Source organism: Populus alba, chromosome 13 (assembly GCF_005239225.2).
Source record: "Populus alba chromosome 13, ASM523922v2, whole genome shotgun sequence".
Lineage (NCBI taxonomy): Eukaryota > Viridiplantae > Streptophyta > Magnoliopsida > Malpighiales > Salicaceae > Populus > Populus alba.
Window position 1 is genome coordinate 1,834,319 of NC_133296.1, and position 20,542 is coordinate 1,854,860.

General features: G+C 32.1%; 4 protein-coding genes across 4 annotated transcripts; 3 read left to right on the forward strand and 1 right to left on the reverse strand.

The window, feature by feature from the left end:
* Positions 1–329: 329 nt before the first annotated feature.
* Positions 330–2,868, reverse strand: LOC118053236 (gibberellin receptor GID1C). Its single transcript, XM_035064428.2, has 2 exons — positions 2,562–2,868; positions 330–1,888 (listed from the first exon to the last, which is right to left on the reverse strand). The coding sequence occupies exons 1-2, from the start codon at positions 2,598–2,600 to the stop codon at positions 893–895; spliced, it is 1,035 nt and encodes a 344-aa protein (XP_034920319.1). The 5' UTR covers positions 2,601–2,868; the 3' UTR covers positions 330–892.
* A 10,957-nt stretch (positions 2,869–13,825) lies between these two features.
* LOC118053234 (histone H2AX) lies at positions 13,826–14,511 on the forward strand. The gene is made up of 2 exons (XM_035064425.2): positions 13,826–14,103; positions 14,185–14,511. Exons 1-2 carry the CDS (start codon positions 13,831–13,833, stop codon positions 14,407–14,409), a joined length of 498 nt encoding a protein of 165 aa, XP_034920316.1. The 5' UTR covers positions 13,826–13,830; the 3' UTR covers positions 14,410–14,511.
* Positions 14,512–14,877: 366 nt separating this feature from the next.
* On the forward strand, positions 14,878–15,827 carry LOC118053233 (histone H2AX). Its single transcript, XM_035064424.2, has 2 exons — positions 14,878–15,205; positions 15,437–15,827. The coding sequence occupies exons 1-2, from the start codon at positions 14,999–15,001 to the stop codon at positions 15,656–15,658; spliced, it is 429 nt and encodes a 142-aa protein (XP_034920315.1). The 5' UTR covers positions 14,878–14,998; the 3' UTR covers positions 15,659–15,827.
* Positions 15,828–17,537: 1,710 nt separating this feature from the next.
* Positions 17,538–20,338, forward strand: LOC118053232 (uncharacterized). Its single transcript, XM_035064423.2, has 7 exons — positions 17,538–17,779; positions 17,880–18,098; positions 18,567–18,653; positions 18,903–19,049; positions 19,576–19,602; positions 19,737–19,832; positions 19,941–20,338. Exons 1-7 carry the CDS (start codon positions 17,564–17,566, stop codon positions 20,139–20,141), a joined length of 993 nt encoding a protein of 330 aa, XP_034920314.1. The 5' UTR covers positions 17,538–17,563; the 3' UTR covers positions 20,142–20,338.
* The last annotated feature ends 204 nt before the right edge of the window (positions 20,339–20,542 follow it).

Sequence of the window (20,542 nt, forward strand, 5' to 3'; positions counted from 1 at the left end):
ATAACAATATAAGACCTGGTCTTCGGTCCAAAATACAGTCACTCTGTAACAAGATACGATATGGAAGAAAGGATACGCTCCTCTGGCAGTTACCAGGCCTCAATTTTGGAGGTGTATACTTGCATGCTTGACATTATCAGATTCAGATAAAGGTTCATCAACAATGCTTTGACAAACTCTTAAATAAGGAATCTAAAGTAAACTTTAATAGGAAACTTTGATAATTTCTAAATTCGCAATAACAGTCATATTTACAGTTGCCAGTAGAATGTGAAGAAGAAGAAATCAAAGAGAACAATACATGACAAAAAGGAAAAGGCAAAATCGAGTGAGAAAGAAAAGATAAGCAAACACCTTTATATATACTAAATCATATCTATAAACATACAGGATCACAGTACCATGGACTTTCTTCCTATCCATGTTCTAAAATTAGCCATATAACATTAGTGAGGTTTCGACCCATAGACCCAAATGGATCAGCCACCAAATATAAACTCAGTAGTTCTGTCTTCCTCTCCTTTGGGGCTGGAAGTCAGAAAGGGTAACCTTAAATGTGGTAGGTCTGCGAAACTGAGTGAGACAGCCCCCCACTGCTACTAAAGCTTCAAAAAACTGCACCGCTCGAGTTCAGGAAAATGGATATATAACAGAACATATTCCGAACAAGCTAGATGCTGAACCACCTTCTGCACCCAGTAACAGAATCCAGATGTTTCGGAAACTTGAAGAACCAGACCTTAAGAGTAGCAGAACGCAACAACGTATGATCAATAAAACAGAAAGTACTAACACTACACAATCATATAAACAGCAAACAACACGTAATTAGCCAAAGAGGAATCGTCAAGCTTCGGTCAAGTATGGCTTCCGGTTGGTATAGTTAACCCTACTAACAGTTAGGACTCACAAATTCACTTATCTCATTCATCACTGTATGGAAGTGATTGTTATTGGGTAACAAGTAGAACCCTATTGTTGCTTGCTCCAGATATAAAAGTTTCACATCTTGACCAGCCTTCTTGAGACCTTCAGCATATGCCAATTGCCAGTCCTGAACAAGGTCTAAACCAGCCACCACAACAAGACTCTTGGGGAATTTCATTCCCTCAAGGCTTTTACCTTTTGGACCAAATGGATTACATGCTGGATGGTCCCTATCTTCTCCTTCAGGAAGAAATGCTCTCCAGTACCAATCTCGGTCCTGGACAGTAACAAAATATTTGCCATCTAATCGCTTCTCCGATTCTGTTCTCTCTTTCCCACCAAACATTGGGTTCAGCAGTATGTTGCCCAATACATCAATTCCTGATTCTACTGCTCTTGAAGCAACATGGTGAACAATGTTACCACCAGAGCTATCCCCAGCCAAGTATATATGAACTTTAGAATCTTTCTTACTCTGGAGCCATGCCCTTGAATTAACCCACTTCAGAGCAGTCCATCCATCATCATAAGCACATGGGTATCGATTTTCAGGTGCACGCCTGTAATTCACAGACACCACCACAGCCTTGCAAAGGCCCACCAGGCGGCGACAGAGAGTATCATATATAGCACTGTTTGCAGAAGAGTGAGCAAAGCTTCCACCATGAAAGAAGATTATGACAGGGACAACATCCAAGTTGATAGGCTTCTCAAGGTCAACTATATTTGGTTGTGATTCTTGCGCATCAGCCTGTCGATAGATACGGCTAAGAAGACTAGTCCCACGGTCAATGATAACATCAAATGAGAAAACCCCATCAACTGCATTTGCATTGGCAGGAACTTTCCGGTCAAGGAACTCTGCCAAGTGGCGGTTGAAAGTCCCATCAGGACGACGAAGAAGATTATAAGCCAGCTTGAAATTTGATATGAGGACCCATGTATTCAGGGGTACCACCATCTATTCAGAAAACAAAGGATCAAAATCTTCACTTTTTTCATTCCGAATAGTGAAATAGCAGGCCATAAACCATAAATGGTGATAATTTTTCACAAAATAAGTACTAGAATAACCAACAAGCAAGCAAGTAGAGACTGAAAAACACACCAACAAGCAACAGATTTATCCATAAACCAAATCATGTTCCCCGAACTAAATTGATCCAAGATTAATACGTCAAGTTCAGCATTTAAATAACCAAAACAGTACTTCCAGACCAGAAATCAGATATTCAACATGTAACAGAAACCTATCAACAAACTACCGTTATATGATCTCAGAATCCAATAAAACTTCAAAACAAAACATCCCAAAACCCTAATACTAATCAACTAGCTTCCTTCTTTCCACAAAAACAAGAACATAAAACCCCAAAATATCAAACAATATGTAGCCTAAAGAATCTAAGATGCTTAAACATAAACCCCAAACTCATTTTCCTTCACCAACCGAATCAAAATCTCAAAACCCCACCAAAAACATCTAAATTTCGCTCCGAATCCAGCTGATTTTCAACTTCAAACGACCAAAACACAAACACCACAAAAAACCCATCGAAAGACACCAGCCTTGATCACCAAAAGAGTACAAAATGTAAAAGACAAAGGGAGGGATAAAAAAACAGAGAGAGTACCTTGCTTTCATTGAGATTGACTTCATTACTTCCAGCCATGAAACTAATATTTCTTCTTGAAGACAATATCCAAAAAAACAAAATCTAGTATATCAATATAGATCCTTTTTAAGACCAGCCCAATTGAAAACTCACTTCACATAGTGTAACCAAACACAAAAGATTCCATCTTTATAGCTCTAATCACCATAACTTGCATTCAGTATCAAAGCTCATAAGAGACCACAAGATATGAAACGGGTATCCTTTAAGCTTTGCAAAATTCACAAATTTTGAGGAGGGAGAGAGAAAAATGATGGTGGCAATAAATGGTAAATCTCACAAGGAGAAGTAGAAATGCGTAAGGAGTGGAGGATAAGAATTCCGGCGCATTTTAGCATGCTTGTGAAAATGAGTGGTAGAGTGCGCGCTGAGTGTTTAGTGGGATTTGAGAGACGACAAAAGTAAGCGGGCGAAAGATAACTATTGTGTGGGACCCGGTGATGTAAAAATTAATTTTGATTTCTGGAATGGTTTTTTAGTGATTATTACGCAATAAATATAAGTTAAAACAAAACGAATAATTATTTATATATATAAAAGAAATTACTAAATTTGAGAAAGGAAGTAAACGAAAGCTTAAGTGCATGCGGCCGGCGCCAAGGCACGTGAGGACACACACACAGGGTCCGTCTCGAGCACTTGGCGAGCCAAGCCTGAAGCTTGTATTGCCGGTTTAAATAATGGTTTAGTGGTTTAACCAGTAGGTCAATATTATAACATAGCATAATCAAATAAATTACCTAAATATTATATTAATAAATTTATATACAAAATTATATATATGTATATATAAAAAAAACTAACATGCATTATTTATAAAAAAAATCAGGCATGCTTTTAGCTGGAAGGATGAGCTTGCACACATTACCTAAATTTATATAATTGAAGGTTGGGCCTAGGTATATTTGTTTAGACATGGGTTAATGATTTATTTTTATTTTTGTTATAAAGAAGGGTAGACAACACATTGTATACCCGTATTTTTTCGTGTTAAATGAAATAGATGATGTGTTGTTAGTCTAAAAAAATAACATATCATTCAATTTCAATAATTTTCAATAACCAAAGGTGGTTTTGGCAATTGAAAAATCAAAATTCATGTTTTATTATCTAAAAAACCAAGATTTTAATTTTTTAAACTCAAAAACATGAATATTACATACACACACACATATATATATATATACATGGACTTCCAAAACCTTATTTTTAACATGAAATATATTTTAATCCGGATAAAACCTTAAAGTGTTTTTAAAAAAAAACAAGTCTTGATTTATATTTTTAAGATATCATTGACGGTAAAAATCATCTTAATTAAGTTTTTCTCTCAGAGGTAAATCTATGAATGCTAGAATTATAATTATTGGTGCTTGAAACTTGTTCATCCGAGAGTTTTATCTTTCCTCTTTATTTTTTTGTTACTCTTTATCCTCCATCTTAATATTCGAGAGCCAAAATATAAAAATAAATAAAGTTCATAACTAAATTGTAAAAAGCTTAAAAAACAGGAACTAGAGATGAAAAATACTAGAACTTGAGTAACCAAATATAAATTTTCTGCGTCATTTGAATATTGTAAATGGAAAAAGATTTTGATTTTTTTTTATTTAATCATTTGAGTGATATTCGACAACCATGATAAATGAAGCGGTGGTCGGCAGTGATTACTAGATAGTAGATAGTAGGTACATGCTTATGTCATGGGCTAGTCTGGATATTTTTCACAGTAAAGAATAATATTAAAACAATAAATAATTTGGTTAAATTTATATAATTTTAATAATATAAATAAAAAATACATCAAAACAACAAATAAAAAAATCAATTCAAACTCCTTTAAGTTAACATGACAAATATAAGACATGATCAAGATCACGAGCTAACTTCATAAAAAAAAATAAACTAAATAAAATAAATTTTAATTATCAAATAATATAGTGCTGAGGGTACAATTAAAAAAGATAATTTAAAAATAAAAAATAATAATTCAAACCAGGTTAAGCTATTAACCTCGTTGCTATTAGCTCAAGATTAGGATAATCTCGTAGAAAAAAATACAAATATCAATTTCTAATAAATTAAATATTGAAAAATAAGGTGGGAAAAAAGTGAAATTTAATAAAGAACCTAAAAATATCAAACTCAACTTGTCTTAATATTTTAGATATGTGATCCTAGTCATGAGCCCAAGACTATTTTTATAGGGAAAAAAATACCTAAAAAATAATGAAATACTCAATCACAAAATACCAAGAGATGAAACTAGTGAAAAAAAAGAGTAATAAAAATTGACCCAAAACAAAACAAATAGTAATAAAAAATAAGACTAAACTTGACATCAAAATAAATTAAAATTAAATGTTGAGAGGTGAAATTAAAATTAATATTCAATAAGAAAAATAGTAATAAATAAATAACAATTAAAAAAATAAGAATCGAATATAATATATAAAAAAGTAAATGAAATCAAATGACAAGAGATAAATTAAAGAAAAAAATAATATACAAAAGATAATAGATAGATAGCAACAAAAAGGGACCAAATTGTATAAAAAAAATAAAATTTATATTTTGTATTTTTTCAAGAAGAAGAAAGAGAAAATATAGAGGAGAAGAAAAAAGTCTATTAGCGTTGTATCGTCGGTTCACCGCTGACACGTGCTTCATCATAGATAAAAAAGCAATGTTTAACTGTTAAAAAAGCTTACACGTGTTGTGTTGCGTGAAGGGTGCAAGTCCCCTTCCATTACTGTTGCACATGTTAACCATTTTTATTTTTTTAATATATTTTAAATACATTAAAAGATCTAATTATCTCATACTCTTGGATTCAAGTCCAAGAAAATAAAGTTACAAAGGTGGTTAAGTAATTCCACTGCACAAAACAAAAGAGTAAAAAGGTCCCATGGCCTGGTTTATTTTTATATTTATTTTTAAATGATAAAAATTTTATATTAATTTAAAGTTAATAAAAAAAATTTATTTTTTCTTTAAAAAACACTTTTAAAATGTAGAAACAAACAACCAATTACTATACTTTTTACTGGTTGTTGACGAAGTTGAAATTTTGAGTGCCTTTAAAATATATTAGTTATTTTTTTTTAAAGTATTTTTTATTTTAAAAAATATATTTTTTAAAAAAATTATTTTTTATATTAGTATATTAAAACAATAAAAAAAAACAGTTAAAAAACTAGTTTGAAAAAAATAATCATATTTTAACGCAAAACACAATAAAATTCACTCTTAAAGGGTGTCCGACGAGGAGCAACTTTCAACCCTGCATTAAAATACTAGAGTGGAGGATAATATCTACACAGCAATTTCAAGCCACAAGCAGTTTTATTTCTTAGCCAAATGGAGAAACTTCCAGGTAAAGCTTAAAGTGTCGGACAACCTTTTTCTTTTTTCTTTTTTCTTTTTTGCTATTTACGAGCAGATAGGAATCAACTAGTCTTTCAAGTTCATAAATTTAAAGAAAAAAAGTGGCGATCTTGAGTGAAGATTTTATTCAACACAAACACATATAGTCTATAAATATATAAAGAAAAAAACACCATCTCTTCTTGCCTCGCTGGTCTCTCTCAATTTGAAATCCTGTTTGGAGATACTTCAGCAAGAAAATCGTCTTGTAGCCGTGGATTAAGCTCGTGTTTAAAAAATTAAATTTTTTATATATTTTAAATTATTTTAATGTTTCTAATCTCAAAAATAATTTTTAATAAATAAAAAAATATTATTTTAATGTATTTTAACATGAAAAACATCCTAAAAAGTAACCACAACTACACTCTCAAACATGCATTGTCCATTTGAAAACGTGGGTCAACTCACATTTCTAAAAAAATCATTTTTGTTTTTGCTAAAAAAAATATTTTATATATTTTCAATCGTTTTGATGTGTTGATCTCACAAATAATTTTAAAAAAATAAAAATATATATTTTTAATTTAAAAATATTTTTAAAAATAATTATAATTACATTCTGAAACAGTTGTGGCTGCCATTTTCTCCCAAGAGTGAATAATCATGATGATTCTTCTTTTTGTCAATTTTTCTTGTTTCAAAATCTCTCTGATTATTCTATTGCTATGAGATAATATATGATAGATGAAACTCCACGTAATTTGACAAGAAATCCTTGCTCGTACAGGTATGATTGTGCTGTTTTTTTGTGAATGCATTCATGAAGCATGACAAGCACAGATTTAAATCTCGTCCCAGCTTGGTTTTTGTCTTGTACACTGCCGAGCATGACACAGAAATTTCATATTGGGTACAAATTAATATATTAAGATAGCATACCTTATCCAGATCACCATATTAATCAAACTTTGATATATTTTAATTTAAACAATATTATTTTGTTTTTAAAAATTTATTAATATTAATCCAGTTAAATTTAACTAGATCATGAATTAACTTAATAAATCAATTAGATTTAATCGGATTAATATATATATATTTATTCAAATCAAAACCAAGTCAGGGTTAATTTTTGGATAACAGATTTCTTAAGTTAACCTCGTAAGTTGATTCAGATTTAACAAACTATGAATAAAAACTAGTTACATGACTTGCGTGATGCTGCGGGTCATTTTTTTTTGTATAAAAAATATTAAAAAAAAATAAGATTTAAAAATCTTGGGTTTTTCTACAAAGCTATACTCAATAATTTTGGATTTGGCTGCAACATTTGATCTAAGTATAATATTTATAATATTAATAATAACATTAAACTTGCATGATCCAAGTTTAAGCGAGCCTGGCTGCAACACCGGATCCAAGAATATTTGATGTGGATCTGGCTATAAGATCATGTCATAAAAGTGTAACAATTAAATAGATTAATTAAAAAAAAAAAAAAAAATCAACATGAAAAAAAAAACTAATAAAGAAAAAGAAAAAAATTAAATTAAATGGGTTAACCCTTTAAACCAAGTTATCACGTAAAACCCGAGATTTGCGTCGTGAAAGTTTGATAACTAAATAGAAAAAAAAATGACGAGTTTACCCAGAATTAACTGGGTTAATCCATCAAATCAAGATAACTCGTCAAGGTTAGGATTCGTGCTATGAATATTTGATAATTAAATAGAAAAAAAATTAACTCTAACAAACTAAACTAAATGAAAAAAATAATTAAAAACAATATAGGTTAACTCGTCAAATCAGGTTAATCCATCAAATCCGGGATCCGTATTATGAAAATCTAATAACTAAATAAAAAAAATTAACATTAACAAGCTAAATCAAACAAAAAAAAATTAAAAAAAAAAGTTATATAATATAATAATTATAATTATAATATTATAATATATCAATAAGTAAATATTAAAGATGGGAAAGTAAAAGGTGTGGGAAGCTAAGTAGTTTTCCCCACACCTTTTAGAATATTACTTAAAAATGGGGTTGAAAGGGGTCTATTAACAAAAAAATTAAAGAGAAGGTGAATTCATACATGTCATGATCATAAACAACTTTTTATTGTAACAATACTTTGTTTTGTTTTGTTTTGTTTTTTTTTTTTTTAGTATTCAATATTGGGTTTGTTAGGCATCACACTTCATAATTTGTTTTCTACAAAGTTATTCTGGTATTATGATTAAAGTCACGAATTCGACATGTTAATCAGAGTTTATTCAATTTAAAAAAAAAAATTCAATTGATTTTTTTCTTCAAGTTTACTATTCAATATTTGTTTGACTGTGAATTAATTTTCATAATTTATTTTGATTTGTTTTTTATAAAGTCATTTTAGTTTCATAAACCAGATCACGAGCTTGAAGAGTTAATCCAGGTTGACTCGAGTTTTTTTTTTTGCTCTTTTTTATTTTCAATTTCATCATCTAGAAACCGAGTTGATCGGAAATTGGATTTTGTGATTTGTTTTTGTTTGCTTTCTACAGGGTTAATTCATTTTCATAACTCAGGTTGCAGGTTTGATTGGCCAACTCGGTTGACTCTAGTTTTTTTTGTTATATTTTTTAATTGATTTGTTTTTAATTTTATCATTCAATACTGATTTGATTTAGAATCAAAGCTTCATAATTTATCCCAATCTATTTTTTATATGATTATCATGGTCTTATTACTTATTTTGTGTTTTTAGTAGTTTAACCATGATTGATTTGATCAATCCAATATATTGTCATCTCAATTTTTTTAAAAAAATAAATATTGTCTTAATTTCTTTAAACAAACTATATTTTTACTTGCTGTCTTTAAATTTATCAAGTCAATCAAGTTTTACAATATTAACACTTATATAATTTATTTTTTTTAATTAAAAATATATTAACAAAACCTAAATATGTTTTTAGATAAAAAAAAATGAATGAAAGACGCATTGCAACGCTAACCGATGATCTAGTTTCTACTGAAGGCATCGAGGTTATTGCAAGACCGGTTCGTTGACAAAAACATATATATTTTATTATTGATAACGAAGTGAAAGGGGAAAATAAATCTCCAAAAAATAACAAAAAAATTACTTGATTCAGTTGCATTTTCAAGTGATTAGGCAATTATTTTTTTCCCATCTACAATATCTTTTAAAAAATATCTTAAAAATATCACAGTATTGGCTAGAGGGTCGCCGTGTCTATTTTATTTTCCATAAAAAATCATTTAATTTAATAATTTCTAAATAAATAGAAAGAACTACTTTCTTTTCAGAAAAAGTCGAACACAAATAATAAATGAAAAGTAATTAACACTCGTGAAAGCTGGCTTCATTGATTATTGAGAGAGACAGGAGAAAAGGAGTTGAATTTCTTATGTTATTATCCATTACTCAATTTTCTTAAACAAACAAACCAGGGGCAAACTCCTATCTCATTCATGTTACACGTGTAGGTCATAAAAGTGATTGGTATCTACACGTGGTCCCACGCCAGTGGCTAGATCTACAATGCTCCAAGTGACCAATCCATATGAAAATAGCCCCTTCTTGGCTTCTAACACCAAGTGCTGACACGGGACCTGGGACCCACACAATGGATATGTTCTAAATTATTTTTACCACGTGTCTGATCTATTGTCATCGAGATTATTAAGAGCTCGTCTAAAACTTCCTAGATTAATTAAAAAAAATACTGATTTAAGATTTTTTTTAAAAAGCTAGAATGATATTATATTAAAAAATAAAAATTAAACTAAACATTAATCAAGTCAATTAAGATTATATTTGATAATAACAAGTTTAATCTCGGGATTCCTTGATTCTATGATCAATCAAGAAAAGATAATTTATAAGGTGTAGATTATGATACTATTTGGAACACGGTGTAAATCATATTTTTATATAATTTAATTTTTTTATATATTTTAGATTGTTTTGATATATCGATCTCAAAAATATTTTTTTTAAAAAAATAAAAATTATATATTTTAATATAAAAAGTATTTTAAAAAACAATTATAATTATATTTCTAAATATCCCAACAAAAAGAAGAGAATTTGGGTGTCCACCTTTCATTTAATCTTGACAAATATTTTATTTATTTATTATTATTAATATTCCCAGAAGAGAAAAATAAAATAAAAAAGGTGCGTGTGTCCTCCCTTTGCAATGAAAAGGTACACCATTGAGTACTTTGAGAAAGTTACTACTTTATACAACTTGCACAAAGTTTTGCTCTCATGTAAAAAAATAAAAAAAAATTCCGTGCTGGATCATTTTGGATGGCAATTTTATTTTTATTCTTTTAATTAATTGGATGGAGATTAGAATAGTTTGCATGGAATAAATTAAAATGTTTCAAAGAGGATTTGGTAGTGGAAACAATTGAAGCAATAAATTTTATCATGACAAAAAGGAGCATGTGCCCTGGAATTTTTGGCAACGAAGATGGTTTTATACTAATTAGTTCAATATGCATCTTGACTGATTTTTTTAAGATTTTAAAAATAATAATTATATAAATTTTAAGTGATATTAAAATTAATGATTTTTAAAAAAATAAATTTAAAGTCTGGCCAGTTAAACCATATTAAAATCATCCTTTTTATTTATAAAAAAGCATGTATAATAAATAAAAAAGAAAAGTGGATAAGACTTTAATTCTAAAAAAACACAGGTCTAATATCATAATTGTACTATACCAATCAAAGTAGGTGTACAAGTGATTACCAGTTAAACTAGGTTCACATTCCCTAGCCCGTGGATTATTATTTTTTAATTAACAAAGTGTAAATTTTTTATGTTAAATTAATGCTATTCGATTTATAATTAGATTGCGTGTGGTAATATAACCTTTGATTGTAAATACAAAAGCTCAACCAACGAGTGAAGCAACAAAACATATTTAGAATATAAATATATTCGGTGCATACTCAATGCATTCCAACTTCCTTTAAAATATAAAAAATCAACCATGATCAAGTTCAGATTTAAATTAAAAAAACAATAATTTAAAATTAAAAAATATAAAAATCAAATCGATATAATTTAAACATTTTAGTAATTTTAATCTAGATAATAAAAGGAAATGAAATACAGGTACACTCCACTAATTGATATTATGTCATTTAGACGTCTCAAATGAAGGTGGCTACGCCTTTGCCACGCCTACAAGCTCTGCCTTGCTGGGGATCGTTTGGAGGACAAAAAACGCAGAACCAAACAAGGCATAATTTAGGAAGTTGAGGTGAGGTCACCATCGATGAAGCTCGCAATCATGGGGGACTTCACTATTATTATGAAGCCCACAGTCCACAATGAGTTTTGGAAGCATTAGGGGTTGGGTCAACAACCAGCAGCTCTCTTTGTTTTCTTGTGGCTTAGCACTTGGACTCCAAAAATATCGCCCTCTCTCCTCCTCCTCCTCCTCCTCCGCCTCCTCACTCTAGCCGCAACCTAGCTAGTTTTTTCAATTTATTCTTAGATTATACAAAAATATTAAATTAAGAGAATTAAAAATGTTTTTTTGGGTCGTAAAAATGAACGCACTCTTGACAAGACAGTGTTCTCTTTATATGTCTTTTATGTATGGACCAAAGCTCAACACCTCAGCCTCTCCATCCTGCTTTAATCTCTTTTGTCTTGTTCTGTGTTCTTGGCTTTCTCTCCCTCCTCCCTCTATCTCGACAGCGAGAAGACCGTAATTATTGTGTTTCGCATTGACTTGATTTTTTCTTAATTACAGTGTATTTTAATTATCTAGATATTTTCAAATATATCACGTCTTACATCATCCCATAAATAAATTGATTTAGAAGCCATTCGTTTACACGTTAAAAGTTGTGTTTAAAGTAAAACCAGGAGCTAAGTGTTTGATAAATAAAAAATCATTAATTACTGTTTATGAACTCCATTAACTTTTATGTTTGAAACATGGGATTAAAAGAAGCAGCTGAAGATTGCTTTTCTTGCGTTGTTCATGTTAATTGGACTATTTATATGTTCGCAATTAACATGAACAGTGTGCATTAAAACATTATTCACTTGCATTGCGGTTTGTTGTTGTTGTTGTTTTTTTTTGGTAAGTTTTTTAATATATATTTTTTAAAAATTAATTTAGAGTGAATTTTATATCTGATAATATTTTATCTAATTTTATTATACGCTAGAAAAATTATGGAAACTGTAGTTCTTGTTTGATGTATTTTGTACGTAATGGAATTGCAGATGGTTTTATAGAATAATAAAAAATATTTTATATTAAATATGATTTATTTCATGATGTAATAACAATAATTAAATTCACAATATTTAAATTAAAAATCATCAATATTAATATATATTTTTTAAAATTATTTTATAACCTTAATTTCAAAAGCATTCTTAACCAAACACATTAATGATTAAACTACTTTTTATTCAACCTCAATTTCAACCACAGTTTTAACTAAACACCTATTTTTTCAAACGAACCTCAAATAAAAGTACTTTTTATAAAAAACTTTTTTCAAACCACAACCACAACAGCTACAACAATACCAAACACATTTTTAATTTCGTAATTTAGTGATGATACTCTTTAAAAGTTATTATTTTAATTACTACATATCTTGAGCGGCTAGAGATTTATATTTTCATTAACTTCAGAACTTATAGAATTAGTTTATATACACGCAAGCTAACTTAAACATCCATATTTATTAAAAAAATAAAAAAATAAAATTTTATCAAACTATATGCACCAACTAGGTTAATTACTTCACGTATTAATCCAAATTTGGTTGAAATTAAGTTTTTTTAAATATTGACCAATCAGATTCAAATCCGATTAACCTAACCAAATCATGTGAAACTCAATCGGGTGAACTCCGAGAAATCATTGGAATTCTTATTTAAAATGATTTTGTGTGGGGGTTGATCGGATGGCATCAGCCCTTTACAAGATTAGATAATGGGATTTCAAGAGTGACCACTTTGGGCTTTTCATCGGCAAAGACCTCAGATGGTGTTTCTCAACAGTATCTGCTAAAAGACTTATTTTAGCCCATACATATAGAGCGTGAAAGCCCAACAGTATATGAACTGTAATATTTTAAGACTTTAAATATGAGTGCAAGAGCAATATTTGATTTTTATAATACCAATATTTAAGTTTGTTATTGGAGCACATGCTCTTATAATTTAAATTTATTCAATGAAGATTATGTCGTGAGTTTTCATAAAAATAATTATTTTCGGTGGGTTCGGTTTTTAAAAAAAAAATTAATTAAATTAATTTTTTTTAAACAAATCAAACACGAACTGAAAAGCGGTTTCAAACAGTCTGATTTTGGATCGGTTTATTTTTTTTAGGATAAAAATTAATTTAATCAATTTTTTAGTTTTTTTACTTACTCTAGCTTTTTCAATTTAGCTCGGTTTTTTTCCAGTTTAGATTCGGTTTGGTTTTAGACTTATAAAACAGAAACCAAACCAAATCAGCGGATTTTTTTTAAATTTTAATTAATTTAATTGATTTTTTTCGCTCACTGCTAGCTTTTATATAACTCCCCATATAAATATTATTTAACATACTTTAGTTTAATACTAAACCGTTAATTATCTGAAGGAAGTTGCCCTGCTACCCTACCTTCGATTGCAGGGCCCACTAACACACAAATTTCAAGCTTTTCAAACATTTAAAACAAAAGCGGAAAAGCAATCTATTTCCCGCCGCGAATTTAAAACACCCAGCCACGTCATCAATCCTCGCAAATCCATACCCACCAATCAAACCACGCCTCCTCTTCCTATATGAACAAAGCCCCGTCACCAACCCCATGCCACAGAAATACTTGTCTCCCAGTGAAGAAAAAAAACATTTCTCTGATTTTTGCATGAAAATGAGTTCAAAAGGAGCAGCAGCAGCTTCTACAAGGGGAGGGAGAGGAAAGCCAAAGGCCTCCAAGGCGGTGTCAAGGTCCCAGAAGGCAGGGCTACAGTTCCCAGTGGGAAGGATTGCAAGGTTTTTAAAAACCGGAAAGTATGCTGAACGTCTTGGTGCTGGATCTCCTGTCTACCTCTCCGCTGTCCTTGAATACCTCGCTGCCGAGGTTCGTTCCCCTTAACTTCTCTAACTGTGTCTCTAAACTTGCTTTTAATCACGGGTTCTGATTTGTGTTCTGGGGTTTCAGGTTCTTGAGCTTGCTGGGAATGCTGCGAGAGATAACAAGAAGAACCGGATCATACCGAGGCACATCCAGCTTGCAGTGAGGAATGATGAGGAGTTGGGGAAGCTGTTGGGGTCGGTTACAATTGCAAATGGAGGTGTTTTGCCTAACATTAACCAGACTCTGCTTCCTAAGAAGGCTGGCAAAGGGAAGGGCGGTGACGTTGGATTTGCTTCTCATGAGTTTTAGGGCTTTCGATTAGGATGTGCTATAGGTTGTCATATACATTGTTTAGGGTTTTTCTATGTATTTTTGGAGTTGTCTAATGAAATTAAACGTTTAGTTGCTTGACATTCTGCCCTTTTCTGCTTTGATTTTGAATTAATATAATTGTTTTCATTAATTAATCAATATAATTATATTCATTATTTGGAATTAGTATAATTATTCAATTCTATGTTTTTTTAAAATATGATATTGCAAAAAAAAAAACATTAGACATTTATCAAAATAATAAGGCTCCACATAATTTATATTAGGCGAACAAAGCAAAGCCCAAAAGCCCAACAAATGCCATTAAAAAAAAAAGCGGAAATCAAAAACTAAAAAAATTCAATTTCGCGCCGCGAGAGTGAAAACATAAGCCACGTCATCGATCCCAGTATACCTGAACCCACCAATCAGATCAAACCTCCTCTCCTTATATAAGCAAACACCACCACCACCGCCACCACCCCAAGAATCAAAATCGCCTCTCATTTCTCCTCTATTCTCTAGGACCAAAACTAGGGTTAGGGTTTTACAGCGTTGTATTTTGGTAAAATCATTTGATTTCAAGATGAGTTCAAAGGAAGGAGGCGCGTCTACCAAGGGAGGAAGAGGGAAACCAAAGGCATCTAAGTCCGTGTCGAGATCACAGAAAGCAGGGTTGCAATTTCCAGTAGGGAGGATTGCTAGGTTCTTGAAGGCTGGTAAATATGCTGAACGTGTTGGTGCTGGTGCTCCTGTCTATCTCGCCGCTGTCCTCGAGTATCTCGCTGCCGAGGTCCGTTTTCTTTACCTTTTGGCCTTTTGAGCTGTTTTTTCAATGGGGTTGTTGGGTCATTTTCTTGTGTTTATTGATTTTGGGTCAAAACAAAATCTCTTGCATAATTTATTTGAAAATATTGGTTTTTTCCTCTTGCAATTGTTTTGTGTTATTAATTCACAATTAATTAATAGATCAGACTTTAATTTGTTAATAAATTATTTGAAACGGGTGTTCGATTTTGATTAGGTGCTTGAGTTAGCTGGGAATGCAGCGAGAGATAATAAGAAGAATCGTATAGTGCCAAGGCACATTCAGCTTGCAGTAAGGAACGACGAGGAATTAAGCAAGCTATTGGGGTCAGTTACAATTGCTAATGGAGGTGTTTTGCCTAATATTCACCAGACACTTCTTCCCAAGAAGATGGGCAAAGGAAAGGGTGACATTGGATCTGCTTCTCAGGAGTTTTAGGCTTTGATATTGCCTGTATTTTCTTGGGTGTTATTAGGGTTTCCACAGTCTGTATTATATTCTTTTTGATGTCCTGGCTACATGGGGTTTTACTCTGCTGTATTGTTTTGGTAAAGCTGAGGTCTTTTGGAATCTACATCCAATGGAACTGCTTTTTTCTCTCTTTAAATGCTCCTCTTCTGCTGCGATGATTGTTTGGAAAGCCCTATGACTTCTGGGCAAGCAATTCATAGTTTCACAACATAGTTTCTTCAATCCTTTTGAAGCTATATGCTGCTTGTTCACTCCACTCGTTTTTAGTTTCACCCGACCGCTCATCCATGATCGATGAAAACCATTACTGGAAGACGGAAGGAATGTTTTACAGAAATGCAATTGCAAAACTAATGGGATCGAGGCAACTTGCCCAGAACTTCCTTTCCATCCATGGCATTCTCATAATCACAGAGGCCAGCTTCCCGTGTCATAGCCTATACAAATCGGGATCTGGCTTCGACATGACGAGTGAAGATAAAGACAGTGTTTAGTGTGAAAGTTTATGATAGTAATTATTAATTTAAACTTATTAGTTTGCAATGAAATTTTTTTTTACTAAAATTTATTGTGATGGGAATAATTATATTGGTCATTAAATTTATGTATGTTTTTTATCTTTAAGTGATTAAATTTTATTTTAAAATTTTTATTTTTTTTTATAATTAATTTATTAATTCATACTATTTATCTTTTTTTATTTATTTAGATTACTTATTAATTATAATAATATTAACTTATTTTATTGAATTTTAATATAATTTAATTTTTTAACTAGAATTATCAATATATAAATATATAATTAGTCCAAAAATTATACCGTTCGAGTTAACCTATGTAAATTTATATTGAATTTTTTATATCGTATATAAAAAAAAAACATTTTTTACAACCCTGTTCGTATTGTCTATATCCGTCTTGAAAGTTTTTCAAGTTTGAGATGCTTGCAGTGAGGAAATTTCAAAGCAGTTCCATGAAATCCCCCTTGAGATCACAAGATAAAAACTTGTTCCAGAGTATCTAGTAACACAGAGTATCAAAGATATTACTAGCAACAGATGAAAATATTACAGCATTGCGGCTGTATTTTCTCAACATGTTTTAGTTTCTGAACAAGTTTGACAATGGTAGAGGTGCTAAAGAAGGAAACCAAGTTTGTCCTACTTGCAGACATAGAAAAAATGATCTTCTCCACAGGTAGACTCCCTGGCTTCATCATGCATCGAGCTTTCATGTTTTCTTAGCTGATCCTGTGAAAGATAATCAGGCCAAAAAACCATCTTGGGTAAACATACAATTAATACGATGGATCGCTGAAAATTAGCGAGTCGATCTCAAAGTATGAATTACATGAAACAACCGGAAAAGCTATCACAAATGATTAACGGATACTTGAATGACTGAATTTCCCGACAAAATCTTAACTAGAACATTTGAAATAAAAAAATGTTTTACAATTAGAGAGACAGGTACTTTTTTGGCAGCTCCAAATTCGCTGAGGCCACCAGGTTTGCCTTGCATTTGCATGAGGTGAGAGATGACTTGAAATTGCCTCTTGAGAGCTTAAAATCCAATCTTTTTTATTAAAATTGAAGAGAATAACTCTGCCATACGACGACTAAAACCTGATTTCTCTATCCGGACCTGACTCGGGAATTTCATTTCTTTAATGGGTTTTGCTAGCTAGTCTGTTTCGTTTCTAAGAAAATAAAGGCGCAGTATAGTAGTAGAAAAGTGTCAAACGATGTCGTTTTAGGTGATGGAGTTATATCCCGTTTGTGTGGCTGACAATTAAAAACATTGCATTTTGAGGTATAAAAAGGTTTTTATTTTGTGTCATTCATTTTTTTTTATATAAAAAAACTGTCTTGAATGGGCACAGTAGTGTATTACACAGCTTTAGTTTCTCCAAGATTGAGATTTTGCTCTAAAAAAATTGTGGGTTCTTCAGTTGGTGTACAAAGACAGCAAGTATTGGAGCAAGTGGACAAGGAGCTAAGTAAGGGAGATGAAAGAGCAGCACTCTCTCTTGTCAAGGATTTGCAAGGGAAGCCTGGTGGGCTTAAATGTTTTGGTGCTGCAAGGCAGGTTTGGCCTTCTGTTTTTACTTCTAGTTGTGGTGCTTTTGTCTTTCTGTCTGTGTTGAAAGAACCGTTTGCTTCCTTGAATGTGTAAATTAACTGTGCAGATACCACAAAGGCTTTACACATTGGATGAATTGAAGCTAAATGGAATAGAGACAAGATCACTTTTATCTCCTGTGGATGCAACTCTTGGTGCTATAGAAAGAAATCTGCAGCTTGCTGGTGTTGCTGGAGGGCTTGCTGCATGGAATGCATTTGGGTTTAGTTCACAACAGATCCTCCTTTTCTCCCTGGGGTTGTTGTTTTTGTGGACGTTGGACTCTGTAAGTTCCTCATGCTTATCTAACTTTTCTCAAAACCTACCTCCTTATTTATTATGTTACTGCAGGCAGCCTTTGGATACTGATTTTTCACCTTAACAATGCATACATAAATATAATCATGATTTTGGTCCTACTTGCATGCATTTGGTCGTAATTGTGATTTATTTGTCTGTTTAATTCCTTGTCAACTCGCTTTCAAGGATAAGGTTGTTTCCAAATTCGTTATGTTTCTCTATTGCGGAAGGTGTGCCTGGCTGCCTGCACCTTTATGTACTGTCAAAGATCACTTCCTCGCTGTTTTCTTGTATAAAATCTTGAATGTTCTTCCTGAGCAAGCAGTGAGAACTTGAACCAGAATCCCCGAGACCCCTAGTCTGCTGTCTATTGCTGCTAAATTTACTTGTCTTGAACAAATATAAGTTGGTACCCTCTATGTTATTTTAGTGTCTAATCCAGTGGATTTTGTAGGTGTCTTTTAATGGAGGTCTTGGCAGCTTGGTTCTTGATACAATTGGGCACACCTTCAGTCAAAAGTACCACAACCGGGTTATTCAAGTAAGACCTCTCTCTCTCATATTAGGCCCACACAGATATATGATGTTGAAATCTGCGCTGCTTGCTTATTTCGAGTCGTCTAATATTTTCACACAGATCCAACTCAGGGTACTAGTACTGATAGCATGTATTCTTTTATCAGTGCTCCATGTCTTCTGTATCCATGGACATCTGAATTCATGTTAATGGAAGTGGTTTCTAATATCACAAAATAATTGCTTTCCAATTTCCCCCCTTTTCTGCCTGCAGCATGAAGCTGGCCATTTCCTGATTGCCTACATGGTGGGCATCCTTCCAAGAGGTTATACACTTACAAGCCTGGAAGCTTTACAGAAGGATGGATCTTTCAATGTTCAAGCAGGGACTGCTTTTGTGGATTTTGATTTTCTTGAGGAAGTAGGTTGGCTTTTGCGATTTGAATTTTGTTCTGTGATATTTCACTACCCTGCGTTTCAACAGTCTTATATACTGCTTCCATCGTGTTGTATGTTAATTAGCCGCGGTGGATGGGTCACTTTTATTATTTTCTTGTTTATTGTCAGCTCATGGCATTTCTTAAGTTGCCTTAGCTCTCAAGCAATTAGATAAGCATTTCGCAAGGAATCAAGGGTTCTGAATCATACTTAACTGTTCTATTCCAGCTCCAGCCTATCAAGTAGCAGAATTATGAACCCTTTGGAAAGTGTGGACACAAAGTAGTAGTGCTACTTGAACAATCTAGGACCTATGAATTTATGGAAGTATGAAAGTTTTGACTGATCAACTTTACTTACAATTTTTCTATTGGAATTCTCACATTGTGAATTGCTGTTTGCTACAAAACTGCATGCTTTTTTGCTGATCAGGTTTCAGAAGGAACATTATTTTGAAATTACTTATTCTTGGTATTGCTGCTGATTCTTCCACTTTCCATGGCATACAGGTTAATACAGGAAAAGTATCAGCTACGGTATGTAGTTGACTTCTTAAGTTCAGATTTTGCTGCTTGTGAGTGAAATACAAAATTGAATATTTCTGTAGAAATGATTAAGCTCCTTGGACGTGATAATAATTCTTACATGTGGACTTTGGATGTTCTTCTAGACTCTGAACAGATTCTCCTGTATAGCGCTTGCGGGTGTAGCGACTGAGTACCTTTTATTCGGATACGCTGAGGGTGGACTTGCTGATATAAATAAGGTCTGAGCAAACCCTCAGATTAATCGTTTTTGGAGTTCTGTAATGGCAGGTCTCGTCATGCAAATATTGACTTTAACTGTGGAACCTTATCATTTGCTTATTGCACAGTTGGATATGTTAATCAAGGGCTTAGGCTTCACTCAAAAGAAAGCAGATTCACAAGTCAGATGGTCTGTCCTGAACACTATCCTAATGTTGCGTCGTCATAAAGGAGCCAGAGCAAAACTTGCAGAGGCCATGACAATGGGAAAATCTGTAGGATCTTGCATCGGCATTATAGAAGATAATATAGATGCTGCAGATATCTAGTTTCTGCTAGGTTTACAGCCACTGTTGCTTCCTGGAAATTCAATCCCGCAACAATTTTCTAAACAAATTTTGTCCTCTCTTGTAAACTGCATCTTGCTGGATTTCATATGGAGAGACTCCTATCTGTAATACTTATTGTAAATCATTTAGACCATTCATAATTCTATGTCAGTGGGCTTTGAGTCCTCTTTTACCCACATGCCAGTTTCCCAACTTACATAAAAGAAAATTAGAAAAAAAAACAAACCTTTTCTACTGATAATTTAATTGTTTTTATAGTCAAACTTGCTCTTAGAAGTTGTTGCAACTGGTTACTGCTTCCTCTATGGCATACCAAATATCTCTGGAAATTTCCGAGGAAGCTGTCCTTTCCCTTCTTCAAGCCTCCTAATGTCAGAATC